At 42.5% G+C, this 24,610-nt stretch overlaps 1 protein-coding gene across 1 annotated transcript; it reads right to left on the bottom strand.

The window, feature by feature from the left end:
* Positions 1 to 11,721: 11,721 nt before the first annotated feature.
* ACTR5 (actin related protein 5) lies at positions 11,722 to 24,549 on the bottom strand. The gene is made up of 9 exons (XM_028734985.2): positions 24,166 to 24,549; positions 22,438 to 22,667; positions 21,274 to 21,443; positions 19,644 to 19,861; positions 19,165 to 19,347; positions 15,962 to 16,084; positions 14,440 to 14,579; positions 13,542 to 13,674; positions 11,722 to 12,304 (listed from the first exon to the last, which is right to left on the bottom strand). Exons 1-9 carry the CDS (start codon positions 24,547 to 24,549, stop codon positions 12,047 to 12,049), a joined length of 1,839 nt encoding a protein of 612 aa, XP_028590818.2. The 3' UTR covers positions 11,722 to 12,046.
* Between the last annotated feature and the right edge of the window lie 61 nt (positions 24,550 to 24,610).

The following is a 24,610-nucleotide window of genomic DNA, read 5'->3' as shown; positions in this document are numbered from 1 at the left end:
TTCTGAAGATGTAGACATTGCGTTGTAGAGCGCTTTCTTTCAGAGCAGTCATTTTCAGCCTCTAGCTTGAGGGAAACCCTTCCACAACAGTTTGGCAGGTGAGCAACCTCTGCCACAGGATTTTGGGATGTGTGATGGAATGACCAAGTGGGCAAAATGCCTAATGGGGGAAAGTTATCAGGTTATGGCAGAAAGCATATAAAACCCCCATCTTGCTGAAGATAAGCAGATCTGCATCTGGTCAGTGCCTGGACTGGGAAGCACATATACACTGCTTTGGGTTCAATAGTGGAAAACTAACATCTGATATCACCCAGTATCAAAGCTATGGTTTATGTTTTGCCTATCTTCTTGAAAGAGATGTCAGGTAGCAGGCCTCAGACTATGCAGTTACTGAGGAATGCAGTGGTTTACTTTGGAGTTGATCCCAGCTTGCTCCAAAGAAATGTTACTTAGCAATTTAGTTGTTAGCACTGAATATATATGCAGAATTGTCAGATCTACTTGGCTTCCATTTGAACCTACCTAATTCAATTACCCTTCTGAATAAACTGGTCAGCATATGACATCAAGACGTGTGTGTGCACCCAGAGACAGCATTTTAGGCGGCACTCCTGCACATACTTTCGCTTGAGTAAATCTCATTGAACTCAATGGGGCTTACTTCTAAATAGACGTTTATAGGATTGTATTGCTAGAGCTGCGTTCAGTGAAGCTAGATAACACTTTACAGACCACTTTGGAGACAGAGAAATGAACTCATTGTTCATTTTTAATGGCTTTTACCTCAGATGAGCATACTTCCTGCTTTCATAGCAAAAGGCGTCAAAACTGCATTAAAATCAAGTGCTTAAGGGCATGTTTTCTATTTTTAAAATGTATTCTTTGTCTTTCAAGCACATAATCAGGCAGCTGTTTTTCTTTGTTCAGACTTCTAATCCAACACTATGCTTGGAACAGGTTATGGTTTGAGTTGAAATATTTTAATCGATCAGCTAGATTTATCGATTTAACAATATTAAGATTCCACTTAGCTTTGCCTCTGGCTCTACACTACCCACCTTTTATTAGCCCCTGTATTTTTAAATTTCATGTTTTTTTCTTGGAAAACAGCAGAGGGCAATGAAGAGAGCTGCAAATGCAAAAGGCTTATACAGACAACTAGTTTTGGTGGTGATCAAGGCACACTTGCAAGCATTTGCATGACTCATACAAGCATTTTGCCTCTGTTGTAGGGAAAAGAGGTTACACAAATTGCAGTTGCTGGTGGAACTGTACACTTTAATAAAAAAAGTTGTGTATTTCTACTTATATGCCTGGTTGTTGCTGTTTTAACTGTCCTGGACATAGTGCCCACAACCATCAATGTAATATGAGATGTTTCCCTCATGCCTTCACAGTTGCTAAAATATTGCTTTTTTATTATTAGATTCTGAGAAAGGTTAGCTCAGCTCCAAAAAAACTGCATAAGGACTTGCATGGTCCTTTTGCAATAAGGGAAGGTGAGACTGCTACTTCTGCTCTGAAATAATGTACAGTACTGAGATATTTATCTTAAGTGGGGGTTTTTCCCCTCTGAAGAATGTGTATCCTAAAAAGAAAAGGACACTCAAGGGAAGAAGAGTGGAAGAAAAAGGCACACATGATGGAGTACATTTGACAACCCATGCTGAATTATTAACAGTTTGGGCCAGGCAATATGCTTTTGCTGTTTTCTTGCTTGGATGAAAATGGTAGAACTTCCCAGAGGTCTTTTTTGCCACCAATCCAAGGACCTTCCTTTCTGCAGTCCCAGGGCAAGTGGAGGTTGGAGCAGAGTTTGGGGCGGTGGTGCTGGGGCAGTACATAGCACTGGCCTCTCTAGAGAGACAGTGATCTTTGAATGGCAAGGATATCACATGTGATGAGGAGATGGAGGTGAGGCTGTAGAAAGCAGGGAGTTCATTCCTGATTGGCTTGGGTGCACCAGCTGATTTCCACGAGAAACTAGCTGATGTGCCTGAACCCTGCAGAAATCAGGATTGAACTCCCTGCGCAACAGCTGATATGTGGAGAGTTCAATCCTGCTTCGGCAGTATCTCCTATTGAAGTTGGCAAGCCAGGATGGGGAGATAGAGATCTGGCCCAACAGGGTTCCCCAGAGTTCTCAACAAAAGGCAAGTAGATCTTAGAAAACTGAAGTCCACTTACCCCTACCCTCTGTAACAATCCACTACATTGCAAGCACTTGGATCTCTGTTTATTGTTAATCAAAAGCAAGTTATTTTGAACCCAAAACGATGCTTCCCCTCTCCATCTAATTTCAGAAGCCTCGGAACATCTTCATTTTAACCTCAAGTGGTGCGTTGTAGCATGGTTCCTGGAGAGAACTTAATGAGCTGTTTGTTTAGCGGTAATAGGTATTAATCATGCAGTTGTCTGGCTACCACAGAGATAATTTCTCCCCTGAACACATCCTGCCACAATATCTTCTAACAGGAATCTATCAAAATAAAAGCAATGGCAAATTGCAGCACTGGCAGGGCACACACTTGCAACTGGGCAGTATCTGGAACCCCAACTCTTCAACTTGAGATTCTATAGCATCACATTATTATATGGCTCACCGCAGGTGAAGTATGAGCCTATAGTGTGACCCACTTCTCCCACCTCCATTTACTTTGCAGTAGGGATAGTGAATCCAGCTCCTATGCTACACACGCTTAGCTAAAAACACAGTTGGGCTTACTTCCACATAAACATATATATGTTTACAGATGCTTCATGTGATCATCAGGCAGGGCCCTGAAGCCGCATTCCCAACCTCTTGATCCCAAGACTGCAATGAGTATTATACCTCTCCGTATACTTTCAAGCATTTATTTTTGGCATAAAGACAAAAAAATTGCTTTTTGATGTGTCTGTATACATGCATGCACACTATCAAGAATATGACTGTCACAGCTAGCACTATGTTCTATGTTTTTTCTGCATACTTCCAGAATCATTGCATGTATGCAATCTGCTCATTAAGGGTGTAGACCAGTGGTTCCCAATTAGGGGTCCAGAGATCCCTGGGGGTCCGCAGAACACACCCAGGGGGTCTACGGCCCCATCCCTTGCCTCCCCCCTTCAACTAGTTTTTTGTCATTTTTGCATGGTAATATTACAAATTTTATGGTCTGTTTTTTAGTATACCAAAAATCCTTTGCTTATTCGAGGCTCACCCCACATTTTGTTCAAAGAATTGCTTTGCAGAGGCAACTACCATAGTTATCAAAATTTTCAAAAGTATGGGGTCTGTGGCTTGGATTTTGAAAAATATATGTAGTTAGCTAACTGGGAATCACTGGTTTAGACTACAAGGTGTGGTGGGGGCATTCAAGGTAATGTTTTATTTAAATCTACAACCCGACTACTAAATCTACAACTGGATATGGAACAACTGATTGGTTCAAAATTGGGAAAGGAGTACGACAAGGCTGTATTTTGTCTCCCTGCTTATTTAATTTATATGCAGAATACATCATGCGAAAGGCTGGGCTGGATGAATCCCAAGCTGGAATTAAGATTGCCGGAAGAAATATCAACAACCTCAGATATGCAGATGACACAACCTTGATGGCAGAAAGTGAGGAGGAATTAAAGAACCTTTTAATGAGGGTGAAAGAGGAGAGCGCAAAATATGGTCTGAAGCTCAACATCAAAAAAACGAAGATCATGGCCACTGGTCCCATCACCTCCTGGCAAATAGAAGGGGAAGAAATGGAGGCAGTGAGAGATTTTACTTTCTTGGGCTCTATGATCACTGCAGATGGTGACAGCAGCCACGAAATTAAAAGACTCCTGCTTCTTGGGAGAAGGGCAATGACAGGCCTAGACAGCATCTTGAGAAGTAGAGACGTCACCTTGCCAACAAAGGTCCGTATAGTTAAAGCCATGGTTTTCCCAGTAGTGATGTATGGAAGTGAGAGCTGGACCATAAAGAAGGCTGATCGCCGAAGAATTGATGCTTTTGAATTATGGTGCTGGAGAAGACTCTTGAGAGTCCCATAGACTGCAAGAAGATCAAACCTATCCATTCTTAAGGAAAACAGCCCTGAGTGCTCACTGGAAGGACAGATCGTGAAGCTGAGGCTCCAGTACTTTGGCCACCTCATGAGAAGAGAAGACTCCCTGGAGAAGACACTGCTGCTGGGAAAGATGGAGGGCACAAGGAGAAGGGGGCGACAGAGGACGAGATGGTTGGATAGTGTTTTCGAGGTTACCAGCATGAGTTTGACCAAACTGCGGGAGGTAGTGGAGGACAGAGGTGCCTGGCGTGCTCTGGTCCATGGGGTCACGAAGAGTCGGACACGACTAAACGACTAAACAACAACAACAACAACCCGACTTCTTTCTCTTAAAGGTAAAGGTACCCCTGCCCGTACAGGCCAGTCTTGACAGACTCTGGGGTTGTGCGCCCATCTCACTTAAGAGGCCGGGGGCCAGTGCTGTCCGGAGACACTTCTGGGTCACGTGGCCAGCGTGACAAGCTGCATCTGGCGAGCCAGAGCTGCACACGGAAACGCCGTTTACCTTCCCGCTGGTAAGCGATCCCTATTTATCTACTTGCACCCGAAGGTGCTTTCGAACTGCTAGGTTGGCAGGCGCTGGGACCGAGCAACGGGAGCGCACCCCACCGCGGGGATTCAAACCGCCGACCTTTCGATCGGCAAGCCCTAGGCGCTGAGGCTTTTACCCACAGCGCCACCCGCGTCCCTTCCTTCTCTTAGCAAAGGCCGAAACGTCAAACCCTGCTCACAAACCTTACATTTATTGCCACTCAGAAGCCACTGGGGAAGCTGACTCAGAAGCAAAGAAACTTGCACTACTTCCGTATCTTTTTGAGCACTGTAGAAAACAGAAGGTGGATTGCGGTGCCGTGCTGGAGAAAAAGAGGGGCATGGTAGAATTAGAATGCTGGTGTGACATTGGCTTCATGGAAGTTAGGAGTAACTAACTCCAGCTTGGATCTGACAAATGCTGCCCACAGCCGTTACCTGGAAGAAAACCTGCAAAGCCCCAAGAATGACAACTTATCCTATCTAGGTTGCTAATGGGACTTGACACACACATTATCAGATGTACTCGCCGCTTCTAACAGTCCGATCCTATGCCTGTTTACGCCACATTTCCCCACTACAGTGGTACCTCTGGTTACGTACTTAATTCGTTCTGGAGGTCTGTTCTTAGCCTGAAACTGTTCTTAACCTGAAGCACCACTTTAGCTAATGGGGCCTCCCGCTGCCGCCGCACGATTTCTGTTCTCATCCTGAAGCAAAGTTCTTAACCCAAGGTACTATTATTAGCGGAGTCTGTAACCTGAAGCGTATGTAACCTGAAGCATCTGTAAGCCGAAGTACCACTGTATGTAGAATCTAATGGGTGTCACTTCGCCGATGGAAGGCATCTGTTAGCAAAAAAGGGAGGGCTGCAAGCTTTCAGCAATTCCCCCCCCCCCCCCCCCCGTTCCCTGCAACCTCTCTCAAAAACTACTCCAAATGCAATCCTTTGGAGTAGATTTTGGGAGGGGGTGCAGGGGGAGGAATTGCTGAAAATTTCCTCCATCCCTGTTTTGCTGCCAGTTGCTTTCCATCATCGGAGTGACACTCAGTGAATGCTACCCAGTGAGTTGAATAAGACAACCTCCAGCGTGCATGAGTAGGACTGAACCCACCAAACACCACTGCCAGCAACTTATGAGTATCTCGTTTGTATCTCAGATTTATGAGTTGTTCCCTCTGACTCCTAAGTCACATATTACACAGACTAATTCTGCCTAATATTAGACAGACGCAGGAACCCCCTTGTGTAAAAAAGATGGAATTGGCGTATGGCTTGTAAGATCAACAGTATAATTCATTCCAAAACAAGACCTGCAAATGGCACCATCAATCAATGCAGCTGTTTCCAGATGTTTTCTGAATGCTACTCCTAGGCATTCCTCGACTTGTATTTTAAAATCATTGTTAGGAACCATCTGGAAGATGTATGAAAACTTGCTTCTTTGTACCATAAGAAAAACCAAACTCAAGAAGTCAATTTTTGAGAAAGCCCTTACTCGTACTCACGCCAGAGTCTTCTGCCAAGAGCTATTTTCTTACAACATTCATCTATCCATTTTTAAAGAACACATACACAGAGACAGCTTCACAGAATATCAGGATCTTCTCTCAAACATTTGGGTAGAGGCAGCTCTTTCAGAGTTCAAGAGGAAGTTGAAAGACTTGTTCCAAAGTACACACGACATAAAAATTAATTTTTAAAACATTTTTAAACGTGTGTTGCTAATTCCCCCCCCCCCCGCAAAAAATTAACATGTTAATACAAGGCAGTTACTGCTTTTATGGCAGCAATAAAATGTGCACCATATGTATTTGCACCTCATTTATGTGCACTTTATTTTTTATTGTGTAAACACTAACACTAGCTCACAGGGTACAATAGTTGCCTGTGAGAGCCATTTCCAAAGATTAATCTACACGCGGCCTGAGAACATGAGGGGTGTGTGCACTTCTCTTCATAACTAAAAGGGGAAATGGCCTGCCTCCTTCCATTTGGATGCAGAACAAAATGTCCCAGGGGCCCTTGACCTCTTCTCCAGACCTCTTATGATATACGGCACTGTTCTCTAGCAAAATCCGTCTCCGAGCCACTAGCAGACGCTTGAGTGACCTAGAAACAGGAATGTGTGTCAATTCCCAAGGTAATAAATGACTTGGAAAGGAGTGCAGAAACGTCGATCTCCTTTTGCCAGGCAATCGCTCGAGAGAGAGTGTGCCATTAACCCTGCCAAACCAGTGAATGTCTAACATAGGTGAACTAGTGTGGTGCTTAGGGAAGCTCAAATGGTACACTTGTACACAACAGCATACATCGGTGGAAGAAAAAACTGTGTTTGGCGAAGATTAGTCAGAGTAGAGGACAATCAGGGCCAGATTTAGGTTTGATGAGGCCCTAAGCTACTGAAGGTAATGGGGCCTTTTATATGTCCTTTGTCAACAACAAATTGTCGCTGTTTTTTGTGTTGATAAAATGAAGGGGGGGGGGTTAGATCCTCCTTTCCCCTGCACCTCAATTCCTAGTTGCACTCATTAGAAGCTGCTGTTTTTAACACTTTAAAATGACCACCAGACTCCTGCTATATATATAGTTGCATAACATGTAGCTTGGCCACAAGTTCAATTATTCATGGATCAAAAGTATGCGGTTGCCTAAAAACACAGATGCGGCATATTAATTAAAACAGCCAAGCCAGTGAAAAGGTATGTAAGGAACTGCAGCAACCCGAAATGATTTAAGAGATAATAGGTTCTGTTTTCCACGGGACCTGAGCTTTAGGGAAAGTCTAGGTTTTGCTTCTACATCATAGGCAAAAACTAACCTCTGTGGCTGTCTCTGGTAGTTGGACTGCATGTTTCATAAAGGAGATAAACACAGATTAAACGTAAAGGGACTCCTGACCATTAGGTCCAGTCGCAGACGACTCTGGGGTTGCGGTGCTCATCTCGCTTTATTGGCCAAGGGAGCCGGCGTACAGCTTCCGGGTCATGTGGCCAGAATGATTAAGCTGCTTCTGGCAAACCAGAGCAGCGCACAGAAACGCCGTTCACCTTCACGCCGAAGCAGTACCTATTTATCTACTTGCACTTTTTGGCGTGCTTTCGAACTGCTAGGTTGGCAGGAGCAGGGACCGAGCAACGGGAGCTCACCCTGTTGCAGGGATTTGAACCGCCAACCTTCTGATCAGCAAGCCCTAGGCTCTGTGGTTTAACCCACAGCGCCACCCGCATCCCTATAAACACAGACTAATTAAATTACTAGGCCAGATGGGTAGAAATCACCCCATGCAAGGACATAAACTGGGACCAGGCTATTTTCGTAATAGTAACCACATATACAAATCTCATTTGGTCACTAGATTGTGTGTGCAAAAGAGAATATATGCTCACACACTTATCTGAGAGAAAGTATATTTGAATCTTTTGATCACTACTGTATGTTTAACTCTAACACGCACTCCCAAGGAGTACCTGCCAAAAAGTCAAGACCTATTAACATAAATGGATTCTTTGTGCCAAAAGACTGATACTGATATACTGCAAAGATATGACTGCACTTGCAACTTATGAAAGGATTGCTTATAGACAGAGACGTTGCATGAACAAGAATAATGATACATGAAAAGCATTTATACAAAATATGGTAGGGGATAGATAAACAATAATACTTATACATTAGACAAGTATATATGGAATTGTAAGTGTTAACTTTTATAATGCAATAGGATACCTTTTATTTTATTTTCATCAATTAAACTGTTTCATCAATTAAACTTTGCTTATTAGATTTACATACCACCCTTCATCAAGAGGGTGGTTCATTATCATCACCATCAACAACTTGTTCAAAACTAGTCACATATTGCAGGCACAGCATCGACCTCTAGACTAGAATTACTACCACCACCCACCCAGCAAAATACAATAATAAAAAAGGTAAAAATGATTGCTGATTTTCTTCAATATGTGCTTGGCCATGCAAAGTGCCAAATGTAAGCAAATGGAGAGAGACTTCTACTTCCCATTTCAACAATGGGCTTAGTAGTAGTTGTAGTAGTAGTAGTAATATCCCTTCTTTAATCCCAATCTCCATCCTTTGTCAGAAGAAAATAGGTACACTTGTCTCCTGCCAAGATCAGCTTGTTGCAGCAGGAAAACCAGCAAATGATACGTGACGTTGACCTGCTATTCTGGTTAACATCAACTTTTAAAAAATCAAAACATAACAAAATACTAGGTTGTAAATTGGTTTAACTAAATTTCAAACTCCAGTTAACACTGGTGATGGGACTTACAGCTGCTTCTAAGTATGTTTACTCACACAGGAGTCCCACTCGGTTAAATGGGACCTTTTTCTTGGGAAGAGTGCTCAGGACTGCAGCCCTAGTTTCTACTGTGTTGTGTCCTTCATAAGACTTTACAAACTTGAAGATATTTATTCCAGTCCCCTGCTGTTGATTTTAACATTTTCCACTTGGCAAACATTAATTTTCTTTTGTCTGGGGGCAGCTGAAATCAACACGTCTCTTGTTATTTCCTTGTCATTACTTCCTGGTACACTTAATTGACCCATTATTGTGGTTAATGGTAGAGTTCTGGGAATGACGTTTTGAAGCTAAAGTGCTGTTAGAAAGCTTGCCAAAGGAGCAGGGCAAAACAAAAATAGTACTACCTGATTATTCCTGCTTTATCTTTGCAATTTAAAGTCAAGGTACAATCCTGCCCGTTAAAATCAGCAGGACATTTGCCACTGATTTAGTGGGAGATTAGATTCTTAATTTTTTGTCAAGGAAAGACAAAAACAAAAAACCCCCAATCATTTTGAAGATAAACCGTGGCCAAATTTGGGGCACAAACAACTTGCAAGCAGTCAGTTGCACAAAGTTGCTGCTTTCTATCTTTTTCCAATATGCCTAAGTAGAGTATTAAAATAAGGGTTGGACTTTTCTAAGCAAGTTTCAGGCAACATGTACAAAATGCTTGTGCCTTCAGAGTGCAGAATTGTTGCATCTTGTGTGTTTAACCTCAGGATTTTGTATATTCCACAATTCTGAACATGGTACAGGTCACATAATTCTGTAGATTTTAAGCATTCAATGAGGAATAATGAAGTTTACAATAATCTGGTTTCATTACCTTTCAGAGACGTGTGTGGTTCAAAGACAATCACTGTCTTACATTAACACAGAAGCACTGTGTACCTAAGAACTGGAAATGTGCGTGTCTGTCTCTCCAGCAATGGTCACAGTCTTATCTGCAGTACTGACTTCAGTTCTAGATACTGCCATGTTGAAAAGTTAAATCGCATTCCAAGAATGACATAGGCAAAGCAAGAAAGATACAGGATGTTTGAAACCTAACCACTTAAGAGTTGCCTTGATAATCTACTTCTGCAGCCTTGGGAGCCTCAATTGCCCTGACTGTGGCCTGGGGCCAAAAGTGGCAGACCTGCACAAACCAGGCAGACTCTGTAAGACAGCTAATGCTTGCCAACTGCCTATAAATGGACTCCCTATTATGGATCACCTGTGCTGAGGCACAACATTACATAAAAGTATTATGTCTTACATCTGAGCTGAAGGAGTGTGGAATCTTTTTCTTAGGAAACACAAATGGAAATCTCATTCAGCAGCAAGGAAATACGTAAGTTGGGATGCATATTAATAAAAAAGCAGTAAACTACAAAGTTTATAGATTCATTTCCTAAGTTAGTTAGAAAAATTTTAAGAGGACAGCCTAATGGCTATTCTAAGACAAATGTACATGATGCAGAGAAGCTAGTGTTGATGTATTTGCAATTGGCAAATTGGACTGAAAGGCAGGGTGTTGTCTATGTTGTAAGAATCCTGATCATTAAGACTTTATTGAGGATATTACATATACAACACACATTTGGTTGTTGTATATGAAGTGATCAACGTACATTTGTTCAGAGAGGTTCTTTGTGGCCATTAGGCTGCTTTTCTTTTTTATTGTTAGAAAACCTACTTAAGTTTGTGAACTTCCCAGTGTTCTACATTGAGAACTATACATCCCAGCTTATGCTTTTTCACCTCGTTCTGAGAGCTTGAAAGTTTCCCACCTTGAGAAAACTATGGCATTAACATTTTGCTATACCTTAATGAGTGTTTTAGGGCACATCAGCAGCCAAACACATTTAGATCTAATAAATAAAATAGCACCTGCAGCTGGATGTAGCCTGCCCAAGCAAACCCTGAACTAGACCTTATACAAGAATTTAGGCACCAATTAATTACAAATTATCTCCAGTTTCTGTGATAAGAGCAATCTCGGATCAGTTCCTTGCAGACTAAAGTTCTGTTTTACCTGGACAGTACTACAATAACTGACAGTTGAAAATTGGGCCATAATTTGGGCTAATTGCTTTCCCTATTTTCTCCCCTTGTTAAAGAGTTACAGTTTTTCCTTAATTCACAGTTGTGTGCCTGATTAATAGAGCCGATGTTCAAGCATACAGGGATACATTCATTTAGAAGAGAATCTGTGTGGCACTATGACAGGCTAAAACAATGGCTGCTTAATATAAGCAAGAGTAATGAACAAGGGTTTTGTTCTCCTTGGCATGCAGGGGGTCACTAACCAATGTAGCCATGTTCAATTAGTAATTCATCACTAATGTAGGATGCCCTAACTGAACCAAATATGGTGTTTTCTCTCTCTACCAACACCAGTGTTTGCCTCCCTTATGTAATAAATGTTTCATAAACTTATGCATTGCTGAACCTTCTCGTTTTACAAACGTGTGCCAGAATAAACTTCTGAAACTATACTGTGGGTTTTTCCCCCTTTAGCTAGTGAACAAAAGAAAGGAAAAGTCCACAACCACCTGAACAGATGACTAGAATAAGAAACAAAACCCCAAATCTCAATTTCAGCAAAGATTTGTTTCTTCAAACTACCTTCTTCCTTTGGGTAAAGGCTCCCCCTCCTGGATTAACATTGCTACTGATGTATCTGATGAAGCGAGCTCACATTCACCAAAGCTTGAAATAAACACTTTGGTCCATATTGGCATAATGTAGTTTTCATAGTTTTTGTTGCAGCAGACGAATATGGCTACGTCTCTGGAAATCAGTCCTGTGGTATGTTAGGAACATTTGACACAGATAAACATGGGGAGGGGAAAACCCAAAAGACTTTATTTACATTGCCAACAGCTTTTTACAGCATGGTCTATTAATATAAAACACATGATATGTTAGCCTCAATGAGGCCAATATTTCTTTTGCATTTTTTACACCAAAAACTGGTGAAGAGCCTGCAATTCTCCCATGGCAACCATGGATAAAACACACAATTGATCACTGCACAAGCTGAGGTGCCCGGAAATGTTGAACTTAAGCTTGCACCCGGTTTTGCAGGATGGCAGCTGCCTTGCAGTCCTGAAAAGCTTTACACAGGTTGTGTCTATTTTGCAGTTACATACCATTGCAGCCTGCATACTATGCTTGCTCAGAGACATTGTTTGCGGCGGTTCCCGGCGCTTTGCTGGATGCTGGAGTTTCAGCTGCCCGCGGAGCCTGCTTTGGGAGACGGATGGGCACATAGACGTTGGAAGTACAGTGCTCCTTAAGGTATTCTCCACCCTTTTCTTCATAATCTTTCCTTGTAATCCAGCCTTCATCGCGGTTCATGTACTCCAGGGCCCACGCTCGAGCTCCATACCATGCATCTAAAACAGGATTGGAAGCAAGATGCACCTGGAGGGCAGCAAGACAATAAAGGGATCTGTTTAGTGGAAGTCAAGGGCCACAGAACAAGAATGGCAACACGCAAAGCTACATGGTGCAAACACCTGACAATCCTATTTGGTATGAAACAACCTGTTCCTTAAGGTTACCTTCTGAGGCTGTGCTCTGGATGGCCCTGATCTCTGACGCTGGCAATGTAACAACCAGAGCGAAGGTCTTTTCTATTCTGCTAGCTCTTGTATAGAACGCATTCCCCAGAAAGGTTTGCTGGGTGTCAGTTCTTCTTTCTTAGACACCAATCTAAAATGCTTTTCTTTTCCTCAAGTCTTTTTGCTTTTTGGATTTAACATTTTCATATTCTATGGTCTGCCCCTTGCAGTGTATTCTCAGAACTTGTTCCTTTGATCATTTGTAAACTGCCTCGTATGCTGAAAAACGGGAAGGAGGGTTACCTTTATAAAGACACAAAGCAGAATGCAGCAACCATGTCCCCCGTTTGTTGTTCTATTGCCAGAATATGAAAGCCAAAAGCTTCCTCTTGGCCAGCATCCTGTTCCTCAGTGATGAACCAAGAAAGTACTCAAACAAAGCAGGGCTATCAGTAGCTCTCCCACACTGTTGCTTCCCAACAAGCAAATTCGAGGTCTTACTGTCCCTGAACATGAAGGTTCAAGTGCTGGACAATATCATTGCCTGGGTGGCGCTGTGGGTTAAACTACAGAGCCTAGGACTTGCTGATCAGAAGGTCGGCGGTTCAAATCCCCACGACGGGGTGAGCTAACGTTGCTTGGTCCCTGCTCCTGCCAACCTAGCAGTTTGAAAGCACGTCAAAGTGCAAGTAGATAAATAGGTACCGCTCCAGCGGGAAGGTAAACGGTGTTTCCGTGCGCTGCTCTGGTTCGCCAGAAGCGACTTAGTCATGCTGGTCACATGACCTGGAAGCTGTACACTGGTTTCCTCGGCCAATAAAGCAAGATGAGCGCTGCAACCCCAGAGTTGGCCACGACTGGACCTAATGGTCAGGGGTCCCTTTACCTTGACAGTACTTTATGCTGCCCAGCATGGTTACCAATGTATTCTATAAATTTACATCCCTCTGTAAGCTTGCTGCCCAATTCAGGAGATTTTTCAAATCAGTTCAAATGCCCCCCTAACTTCCCATGTGCAATAAAGTTTGGTCATCATTGCCATGTACAGTATTTGGATGTTGCATGTAGCCATTGCATTGCTAAAGCCAATACTACACCTGAAAAGACGACTGGAACGGCCTCATTTCAAGCAGCTCCTTGTAGATTCTGGTTTTCATTCCAGGATACATCATGTTCCCACCAGTAAGGAAGACATTCTGGACAAGTTTTTCCTGCTGCTCTTTAGGATACCTGAAGAAATAAAACTCCTTTAACAGATTCATAATGCTTCTAGCTGACTGGGATTGAGGACAGAGAATGAAAGGTAAAATTTGTTTGTTGTTCTGCCCTCTTTTGCCTCTGGCCCCACCCACCACTGCCATATGGCCCTCAGAAGGTGGCCCAGAAAAGAATGTGGCCCCTGGACTGAAAAACATTCCCCACCCCTGTGCTAAGGGTGGATGGGATGGGTAAATCCCTGTAGTGGTAGAGGCCGATTTAATGTTTAAACTTTTTCAAGGATTAAAGCACAAATTTGATTTTAGTTTGTTCCAATTCAAAAGATCCTTCCAGTAAAAAGCTCCTCTCTTCAGACTGCCTGTTAATTTACATTTTAACAGTGAGACACAGGGGGACTGTGTGTGTACATGGCTTTCAAATGTGTCTCTCAACCATCTTCTTTTATATAATTTGTGCCCTGCATCATGCACTATGTTTAAGGCAGCTAACAAAATGTATAATCACACAATGCCTTATTTAATGTGGTGGCATCCCCCAGAATCTTGCAAAACTGAGGGGTTTTTATATAAAAAAAGTGAGGAGGCTAATTATTTGGGTTCTACAGCAGAAAAAACAAGTACTCTCTGAACAGTGACAGCTTGTTCTTAAATACACAGAGGCTGCAATGCTACCCACATTTACCTAAGAGTACCATTTAATTCAACTAGGCTTATTTCCAGATACACATGTACAGGATTGCACTGTCATTTAAATAGGAGTTCACTTTTGAAAACTAACCTGTCCAGGACAAACTGTATGGTTTCTGCCATCCCAGCCTGCTCTTCTCCTATTAAGGATGGCTGGAAGATAATTTCAGGAACCCGGATTCTTTCTGTGCCAATAAAGAGCTGGTGATACTCTGCCAGGTTAAACACGGGCTGTAAAAATATCAGAGTCAGAAACGTACTGCTGCTTGTCATAACCTTTTATGTAACGCTCAACGTTTTATCGTTTTATTGAAAATATGTTGTAAATATGGATTAAGCTCTATCACCACCAGAATCTGTATTGTCTGCCCTCATCCAGAGAGAGACTTCAACTTTTCAACACATTCTGTTATGAGATATTATAGGTAGTTGCAGTAGCAGGAAAGATGAGATAGCATAAGATACTCTATCAGCTGGGTCTGAAAGCCTTTTGGCTTCTCCCCTCCCAGAACCATTTCCCACAACCACGCTACCTGGTCATAAAAATTTGGGTAACATTAGTTCCTGAATTTACTTCCCCAGTTCTTTTCCTAGCCTTGTTCCTTTTGTACTGCATTTACTAAATTGCAATCTTCATTTTTCAATGCCATGGGTTTAAGTCACTATTATTATTGACAGATAATAAAACTTCAGCCAAGGGATAGATTCTCTTCCACGGACTTACTCAGTAAGGCCAGAGCTCAAAATCCATGCCCAGTGTAGCTGACTAAATGCAAAAATTGTTGTTGTTTAGTCGTTTAGTCATGTCCAACTCTTTGTGACCCCATGAACCAGAGCACGCAAGGCACTCCTGTCTTCCACTGCCTCCCGCAGTTTGGTCAAACTCATGCTGGTAGCTTCGAGAACACTGTCCAACCATCTCATCCTCTGTCGTCCCCTTCTCCTAGTGCCCTCAATCTTTCCCAACATCAGGGTCTTTTCCAGGGAGTCTTCACTTCTCATGAGGTGGCCAAAGTATTGGAGCCTCAGCTTCATGATCTGTCCTTCCAGTGAGGACTCAGGGCTGATTTCCTTAAGAATGGATAGGTTTGATCTTCTTGCAGTCCATGGGACTCTCAAGAGTCTCCTCCAGCACCATAATTCAAAAGCATCAATTCTCCGGCGATCTACCTTCTTTATGGTCCAACTCTCACTTCCATACATCACTACTGGGAAAACCATAGCTTGAAACTATACGGACCTTGGTCGGCAAGGTGATGTCTCTGCTTTTTAAGATGCTGTCTAGGTTTGTCACTGCTTTTCTCCCATGAAGCAAGCATCTTTTAATTTTGTGTCTGCTGTCACCATCGGCAGTGATCATGGAGCACAAGAAAGTAAAATCTCTCACTGCCTCCATTTCTTCCCCTTCTATTTGCCAGGAGGTGATGGGACCAGTGGCCATGATCTTGATTTTTTTGATGTTGAGCTTCAGACCATATTTTGCGCTCTCCTCTTTCACCCTCATTAAAATGTTCTTTAATTCCTCCTCACTTTCTGCCATCAAGGTTGTGCAAAACCCTAAAAAATATATATCGTAAAGTAGACTAAGAGATAGGATGTGTATAAAGACAAACCTGTACTGTAGTAACTGGCTTTTCAACTTCGGGTTGCTCCTCAGCAAATAAGGGCTCAAATTCATTCATGCTTTCTACGTCTTCCATTGATTGTTCGCTGCCCATTGGATCCAGATCAGGCATCTTGAAAATGAAAGAGACCACAGGTTCTTATATTAAAACAGGGAAGCCACAGAAGCTGGCTTGCCAATGCAAAGGTCTAAAACCACTTATGACTAGAATGAACAAGCCTTTCCTGCTGGCTGAATGCCAGCTATGCAGTTCTAAGACGATGCAATTAATCATAAAGTCCCACCAAATTCAAGGGGGCTACTAAATGTGCTTGGGACTACAGCCTTAGTAAATATTTCTCCCCCTCAATGTTATTGTTTTATCTTTTTGTAAACTGCTTTGAGGAGTTTTCAATAATAATAATAATAATAATAATAATAATAATAATAATAATATATTTATACTCAGCTCATCTGGCTGAGTTTCCCCAGCCATTCTGGGCGGCTCCCAATCGAGTGTTAAAAACAATACAGCATTAAATATTAAAAACTTCCCTAAACAGGGCTGCCTTCAGATGTCTTTTAAAAGTAGGATAGCTGCTTATTTCCTTGACATCTGATGGGAGGGAATCCACAGGGTGGGCGCCACTACTGAGAAGGCCCTCTGTCTGGTTCCGTGTAACCTCACTCCCGCAATGAGGGAACCACCAGAAGGCCCTCAGTGCCGGATCTCAGAGTCCGGGCTGAACGATGGGGCTGGAGATGCTCCTTCAGGTATACAGGACCGAGGCCTTTTAGGGTTTTAAAGGTCAGCACCAACACTTAGAATTGTGCTCAGAAACATGCTGGGAGCCAATGCAGATCTCTCAGGACCGGTGTTATGTGTATAAATTTTATGAGATAATAAAACCAATCAATATATTTATATACATCCAATTACTTTAACACAGTTATCCACTTTTAAAAAATCCTCTATTCAGAAGCATGACTAATCCACATTTACATACAAACATACATACATACATAAATAAATAAATAAATAAATAATTGATACCAAAAGACTAGAGTAAGTTTAGATGTTCAGGATGGCACAAACTTGGTACATTTAAGACTCATCAACAGGTTTATGAAGTATTTTTGCCTGTTCATGTGAATCTGGTAAACCAATATTTGCAGTCTAAATAAGTGGATTGTAAATAGTAGAAAATTGCTACTTTCAGGCAGCAAAGTTCAGTGAAAGTAAGTATTATGCCAGAAGGGGCAACAAAGACCAGGCTGCTAAAATGTCTGAATCAGGATGCCTCCATAGCTCTTGCCAGTGCTGGCTGAAGATATTAAAAAACAACAACTATTTACTGAGTGAGGTTTCAAACCTGAGGTAGGCTACTTTACGTAGAGCTGTAATGCTAAGCAATTGGGGTTTGGGAATTTCATGCCAAGAATTTGGTTTTGCCAGCTGTAAACCAAAAAAGGCTATTTTTGAATTTAGCAAATATGAGAAAGTTTACAGAACTTATTAATAAAGGCTTACATAACGACAAAGATTAAACATTTTTCTGCATGGAAGTAAAAACGTATCCTCAAATAACTCTTGCTTAGAAGATGTCACTGATTTCAGTTCATGGTTCTCCTTTGCCCTACACGTTAGACAAATGCTCATGAAAACAAAGCCATCACATAACCAGTATTCATTTTCATAGTTTATGGAAATCATAGGCTCAGAATGTGGTATGCAATGCCAACAGTTATCAATTAAGTTTCACACACCCTTTTCTATCATTCCCCTCATACATGACATTAACGTTTCACCAGTTTCATTACTACTGGTTTATGACCCATTATCAGGGCTTTTTTTGGTGCCGGAACTCAGTTCCGGTGAGTTCTGGCTGAAAAAAGCCCTGCCCATGATATTGGTAAGTAGCTCAGTCAATAGGCATCTTCACTTTTGAGATGAGTAGTTTGGAGCAATACATAGTTGCTTCAAATGTATCCAAAAGAGGATACATTTTAGTAAAAAAACAAACCCTAGTCTTATACACTGAAAAGTACAGTACAGTGGTACCTCGGGTTACATACGCTTCAGGTTACATACGCTTCAGGTTACACACTCCGCTAACCTAGAAATAGTGCTTCAGGTTAAGAACTTTGCTTCAGGATAAGAATAGAAATCGGGCTCCGGCGGCGCAGCAGCAGCAGGAGGCTCCATTAGCTAAAGTGGTGCTTCAGGTTAAGAACAGTTTCAGGTTAAGTATGGACCTCCAGAATGAATTAAGTACTTAACCCGAGGTACCACTGTATATTCTTGGCATCTACCCAATTCTGTTATGTGAAGCTGACCCTAATTTCATATTCCGTTTTTCGACTTTTTTTCTAACAGGGCACAAGGAATGCTCAAGAAAGATGCCAAATGCCAAGGAGGAATCTTTGCATAATTCCAACTTGAATATCCACCGCTTTCCTATCCTCAACCTCCAATAGGCCATATTTTAATTTTTTTTAAACAGGCTATGGTCTGTCTCAAGAGTGCTCAAAACAAATGGCAGCTCAGTTTTCTGCAAGGAGATGAGGCTACTAAGCTCTGCGAACAGTAAATATTTTAGCATAGCCTCACAGAGCTCTTGGGGGAAGATTTTCCTCCATGTTTTTATATTTTGCATTTCTGCATACCTTGAGATAAACCAGGGCCCACTCCTACTTCTCAGCAGCTCCACTGGAGAGTGGAGTGGCTCCTGTTCAGTCTTTGATGTCCTTCTTTCATGCCAGCCATGTCCTTCTTCAATACACTTTGTTCCTCTGCACCCATCCATTTCCCATTTTCTTCCCTAGACACTAAGCATTCTGTGACCCCAGACCATGCTCAGTCCTCATTTTCTTTTCATAGGTGGAGGGGACTCTTTAAGCTCCCCCCCCAACCCGCCGACTATCTTTTTCTACTTCTGCAACCCTTTGGACTCTCTCAAGCAATGCAATACTTCCCTTTTGTTTCTCAGTGGCCCTATTTTTGCTGCAGTCCTGTTGGCACTCACCAACTGAGATCACTATGACGCAGACGGATGGTGATGGATGGCAAGACAAAAAGGAGACAGCTGCAGAATATAGCAATAGACAACTTGCAGGAAGTTGTAACACAGTCAATAAAATACAGTCTTAGAACTGTTTTGCATATACTTATGGTTATGTGCTGACAAAATTAATGCAACCTCGCTGCAGTACCTCTGGCTTGCTATCAACAACGTCCACTTCAACGCTCACTTCTGCCTGTAGGATTTTCTGCTTGGTTTGCTCAATGGCCATACTCAGCTTATGAATGTAAGACTGAAGTTCCTCAGCAGAGTCCATGTTGAGTTCCATCAAGCCTTTGTGAAACTGATCCATATGACCTTCCTCCAGCAGTTCCTGCACACAAAACACAATACCATGTGATTTCTATTGGCTGCAATATAACTAAGGGGAATATCGCAGAAAAGCCCAGGGCGGGAGAACATTTCCAAATGAGCAAAAAACTTGCCCTTATTTTCTGGCGACTATGTGGTATCTGCAATTCTCTCACTGAGATGATATCAAAGTGATCCCATGACATGAAGCATTTTCCCCAAGAATGAAATCTGGTATTTTCATATCATGTTCTCCTGCCATCAGCTTCTCCTTTTCAACTTCCCCAAAGCTGCATTTCAAACATTGTGCAGGGTTACCTGAACATAAAGCAGCCTGTCCAACCTCTCTTGATCAAGCTGCAGCTTTTCCTCTCTTCGGCGAGCATTGAGCTCCTGGAGCCGTCGAAGTTGTTGCTGCCGCCTCTCCTGCTTCTCTTCAGATGTGAGGGTGTTCCCAAGCAGCTTATTTGAAAAGGGCAGCTGCATCTTATGCACATGGTTCTCATAATATTCAGGTGACCTCCACTTCTGCATTTCTGCTCAGAAGTTTCAGAAGCACAATAATGAGTTTTGCAGACACAACTCTACAGGGTCTCTGCGCTGCTAAACAAACGCCTTTGGCAAGTTTGGATATTTGGAAATTACAGGAAAAGCCATCTGATAATCTATAACAAAATGTTATCTTAAAAAAAAATGTTGTGAGCCACCTTGGGAGGTTAACTCTCAAAGGTAGCTTATAAACAATGAAACAGCCTGCACTATTACTGTTCTTGCTTACTTTTCAAATTGAAATGGCTATTGTCTATTAGATGCACATCTTTTCCCCCAACAGTTTTGCACCAAGTAGGAGGAGACATGAATGAAAAGGAAAGGAGCAAAAGGTACTCAGGTCCCAGACCCTTGTTCCAAGGAGTAGCTATGCTTCAGAAGAATGAGCAAGTAGAATCCCAAGAGCCAACTCTCCCTAACGCAAACCTAGAGGGAGAAAGTGTGCAAATGATATGATGCAATGTGACAGTCTGGAGTAGGATGGAGAATAGCCATCCAGTCTTTTATTGTGTCTGCCAAATGGACCTCCTAAAACCAGTTGCCGACCAGATTCAACAAGGTAATTCAGACCCTTTAATGCTTTGAGCAAACTTATTTATTATGTGCACTTATAAATAATAAAGTGCACATAATAAATAAGTTTGCTCAAAGCAATCTGCATCACTAGATACTGCTTGGGACAAGCTGCCGCATCTGAGGGATTATTCACCATACAAAAGTGTAATAAAGTAAAATCAGGTTAACTTTCCAGCACTGACCATAGCTCACATTAGTATTTTAAGATATGAATGATTTCAGTCCCAAATATCTGAAAGATTGCCTCCATCCCACCAACCTTCTTAGATGTTCAGATCTGCAGAGAGGACGCCCATGGTAGTCTCACCACTCTCATAAGTAAAGAGGATGGTGGCCGCGTGAGGGGTGCAGCTAGCCTGTTCACTGTTCCGATTTTGCTGTATGCTAAAGATGCATGACTTTACCCTTTGACAATTAATGTATTTTGTTTGGTGGGGCCTACCTCTTTTCTTGAATGCATACGGTTCCTACAATTGCAATGGTTGTCATTGTTATTATAACTGCATTATTTTATTGTTGGCCCTTATGTTGAAGGGTGTCTAATCAATCTTATAAATGAAGTTTTACATCTGCAATATACTTAATGTTAACCATGTTTTTAAAGCAGGTTTGCAAATCAAATCTGAACTCAGGTTTAAAACTAACCATGACTAGCATTTTAACATTTAAGATATTTTCAAACCCCTTTAGCAATATAAAATCACTTCTTAAGATTTTTTTTCTCCTGGGATTGCCAGAACCCCAAGAGAAAAAATATTTTTACCAAACCATGAGGGAATAGTATGTAACTTTAAAGCTGCATGCCATTAATAGCAATGCTTACCATCCTTATAATCTTCTGCAACATAGCTGTGCTCATGCAGTATTTCCTCTACACGGCTGAGAGTAATGGCAGCAAAATGCCCAGGATATTTTAGCTGCAGGAGACGCTGAAGGTACAGAGCAGCCTGGCACCCTCCAATATTTATACGCTTACAGTTTCTAGCATCCAACCTACCAATCCATAGAAACAAAGTCAATGTGAGTTGGTACACAATATAGGAATGGTTCATTAAGTTCTTTCTACTAGAGTTCTCAATAGCAGGTTATCATCTAAGTTAAAAAAAGAAGCCAGAATTCTGAGCAGCTTAAAACAAATGCTCTAACATAATTCAGTGTCCACGTTTTAGATATACATTTCCACACTTTATTATTATTAAATTTATATGTCACCCTTCCTCCCAAAGAAGCAGAGAAAACCCATACCGATTCATATAGCAACTCTCTTCTGTTGCCTTCAGGAAATATTCATGCAGCACAAGTAAAAACTATTTTCTCAGAACCAGGGATGGCCCACTAGTTACTGCATAAGAGAGTTCACTCAATCGAGGGAAACTGAGGGGACAACAACTACCCCATGACTATACAGTGGTACCTCGGGTTAAGTACTTAATTTGTTCCGGAGGTCTGTACTTAACCTGAAACTCTTCTTAACCTGAAGCACCACTTTAGTTAATGGGGCCTCCTATTTCTGGGTTAGCGGAGTCTGTAACCTGAAGCGTATGTAACCCGAGGTACCACTGTAAACTATAAACCTTACTGAGCAGAACTAAGGGACTAGCATCTACATATTCTAGCAACTTCTTGCATACAGGATTAGTAAAAGTTAGACACAAAACCAATGGATCAATTGCAGTGGTAAAGATGACAAACAAAATGAAAGACAGCTGCACAGATTCATTTTCCCAACGCCTTTCAAAAACATTTTTATCAAGGGAGCATAAACATTAATTTGATAAAGATGCTCTTTCAGAACATGTTGGCAACACCAAACTGTGCAGCTGCCTTTGTTATATAAATTGATGGTCATCTTTAGAAGAACTTCACAGTATTTTAAAGTATCAAGCAAAAAACTGAATTGCATTCAACTAAATTTTACTCAGAGTTGACCCACTGATAAGTTAGTAATGTCCACTAATGCTTGGATACTTTATTGCAGCCAACTCACCGGCCATCCAAGACTGGTAAAATATGTGTACATTGATATCCAGAGGAAACTATGAGACCACTGCAAGGCCAGCCCTGCCTCTTGTTGTGATATAAACTGTACAAACTGTCCACGCCGTAAGAAACCTTGGGAACTTGGTAACATTCAAACAGGAGCTCCGACATCATTTGTCTTGAATACAGAGGGTTGCAGACCGCTTCAGTGACCACAACTGGGTGGTCAACACAGCCCTGTAATGAAATGGCAAGAAATGAAGACCTGGTTAAAACAGTTTACCTAGGTTTGAAAGTTATTTAAAGAGCTACACAAGAAAACATAGTCGGGAAGCTGTGGGTTGGACTAGATGACTCTCAGGAGCCCCTTCCAACTCTACAGCTCGATGATCTATGAATCCTGAGAGGCAGTGACTGGCAGGCCAGTCATCAGCACCTGGCGGGAAGCAGGCTGGGTACCACTGTCCTGATGAAACGGAACTATATACGTTGAGTAGCACATGCACAAACTCCTGGGCAGGTCCGTTGGTCAGAGTCTGGTGCTGATCACGCCACAGTTGCAGGTTCGATCCCAGGAATGGGACAGTTGCATATTCCTGCATTCCAGGAGGTTTGGACTAGATCAGTGGTTCCCAAACTTTTTTTGACCATGCCCCACCTAAGCATCTCTAAAAATCCTGATCCCCGCCCCTCCATGACATATAATTCTTATTATTCAAAAAATGAACTCCTATTTATTTGGGGGAAGCCTAAAAGGCCATTAACTTGGTCTAAACAAGCTTCCAAAGAACATGGCATCCGTGAAAGAGAAAGATAAAAGAAAGAAAGGACAGTTGAAGTACTGAGGAAGAAATCACTAAAAAATTGTTAAAAAATAATAATACAATTATATGAAGTGATATGAAAAAATAGTATTTTCTGTTTAGAAAAACTTTTGTTTAGATAACCTCTCCATTGTCACCAGCTGACTGCTGCGTACATTCTGATTTTAATTTTAACAATGTATATGCCACTATATATATTTATATACTTGCCGCTGTTTTATTGATTGTAGTTCAGAAATTATTTATTGTAATTGTTAAGTGTAGATTTCTGTTTAATTTTTATATGCTTATATTTAATATGATTCTATACTATTCTAATGATTGCTGAATGTTACTTTGTTTGATGTAGGTTGCTTATTTTAAAGTTATGTTTTATTATCACATTTTTGTATTGCGTTAGACCAGTGGCGTAGCGTGGGGGGTGCAGGGGGGGCCGGCCGCACCGGGCGCAACATCTGGGGTTAGGGCAAATCCATGGGTTAGGGGGCGCAAATTACTTGCCTTGCCCCGGGTGCTGACAACCCACGCTACGCCGCTGCGTTAGACTGTTACAAGGTGTACGTTCTTTGTTTCTTCAGCTTGTAAATCGCCTTGGGTATGGTAAGATAGAAAGACGGTATGCAAATTAAAAGTGGTGATGGTGATATGAGGCCCCTAGAACCATAAGAAATGCAAAAAATAAATAATTTTTTTTTTAAAAAAAATTAGTGTTAATAAGTACACCGGCTCCTTTGGCCAATAAAGCGAGATGAGCGCCGCAACCCCAGAGCCGGGCACAACTGGACCTAATGGTCAGGGGTCTCTTTAGCTTTACATCATTCTCGAATTGCCCTTAAAAATCAAATTTTCCCCCGTGGGGCGTGTATCCCACGCTGGGAACCACAGGACTAGATGGTCCTCAGGCCGCCTACCTGCGAGGCGACCCCGAGGCGCTGGAAGCCGTGGTCGAAGAGCAGCTCCTGCAGCTCCATCTGCACCGGCACGTTGCGGTCGAAGGGCGAGCGCAGCAGCCAGCGGAGGGGCTCGGGGCTGCCCAGGTCGTTGCCCACCTGAGTCTCGGGGCCGGCCCCTCCGCGCGCCCCGCGGCTGCGCGCCACCAGCGACCGGAATCGGAGCAGAGGCTCGCTGGGCACCTCGGAGGCCCGGCAGGCCCAGCCCAGGCGCAGCTGGAAGGAGCCGTTGTCCAGCACCAAGGGAGCCGGAGAAGGCACGCGCACGGCCGGGCTCGGCTCCAGCGCCGGGTCCGGGTCCCAGCGGACGTCGCGGAAGGGGAACACCCCTCCGGCCTCCTCCATCGCCCGTCCGGCACGCGTACGGAGGGGGTAGATGGGGGGACGCCGCTCCGTGGGACCTGCC

Source organism: Podarcis muralis, chromosome 5, assembly GCF_964188315.1.
Source record: "Podarcis muralis chromosome 5, rPodMur119.hap1.1, whole genome shotgun sequence".
In the NCBI taxonomy this organism is placed as follows: domain Eukaryota; kingdom Metazoa; phylum Chordata; class Lepidosauria; order Squamata; family Lacertidae; genus Podarcis; species Podarcis muralis.
Note: the sequence above shows the minus strand (reverse complement) of the source record. Positions and strands in the feature narration are given on the sequence as shown.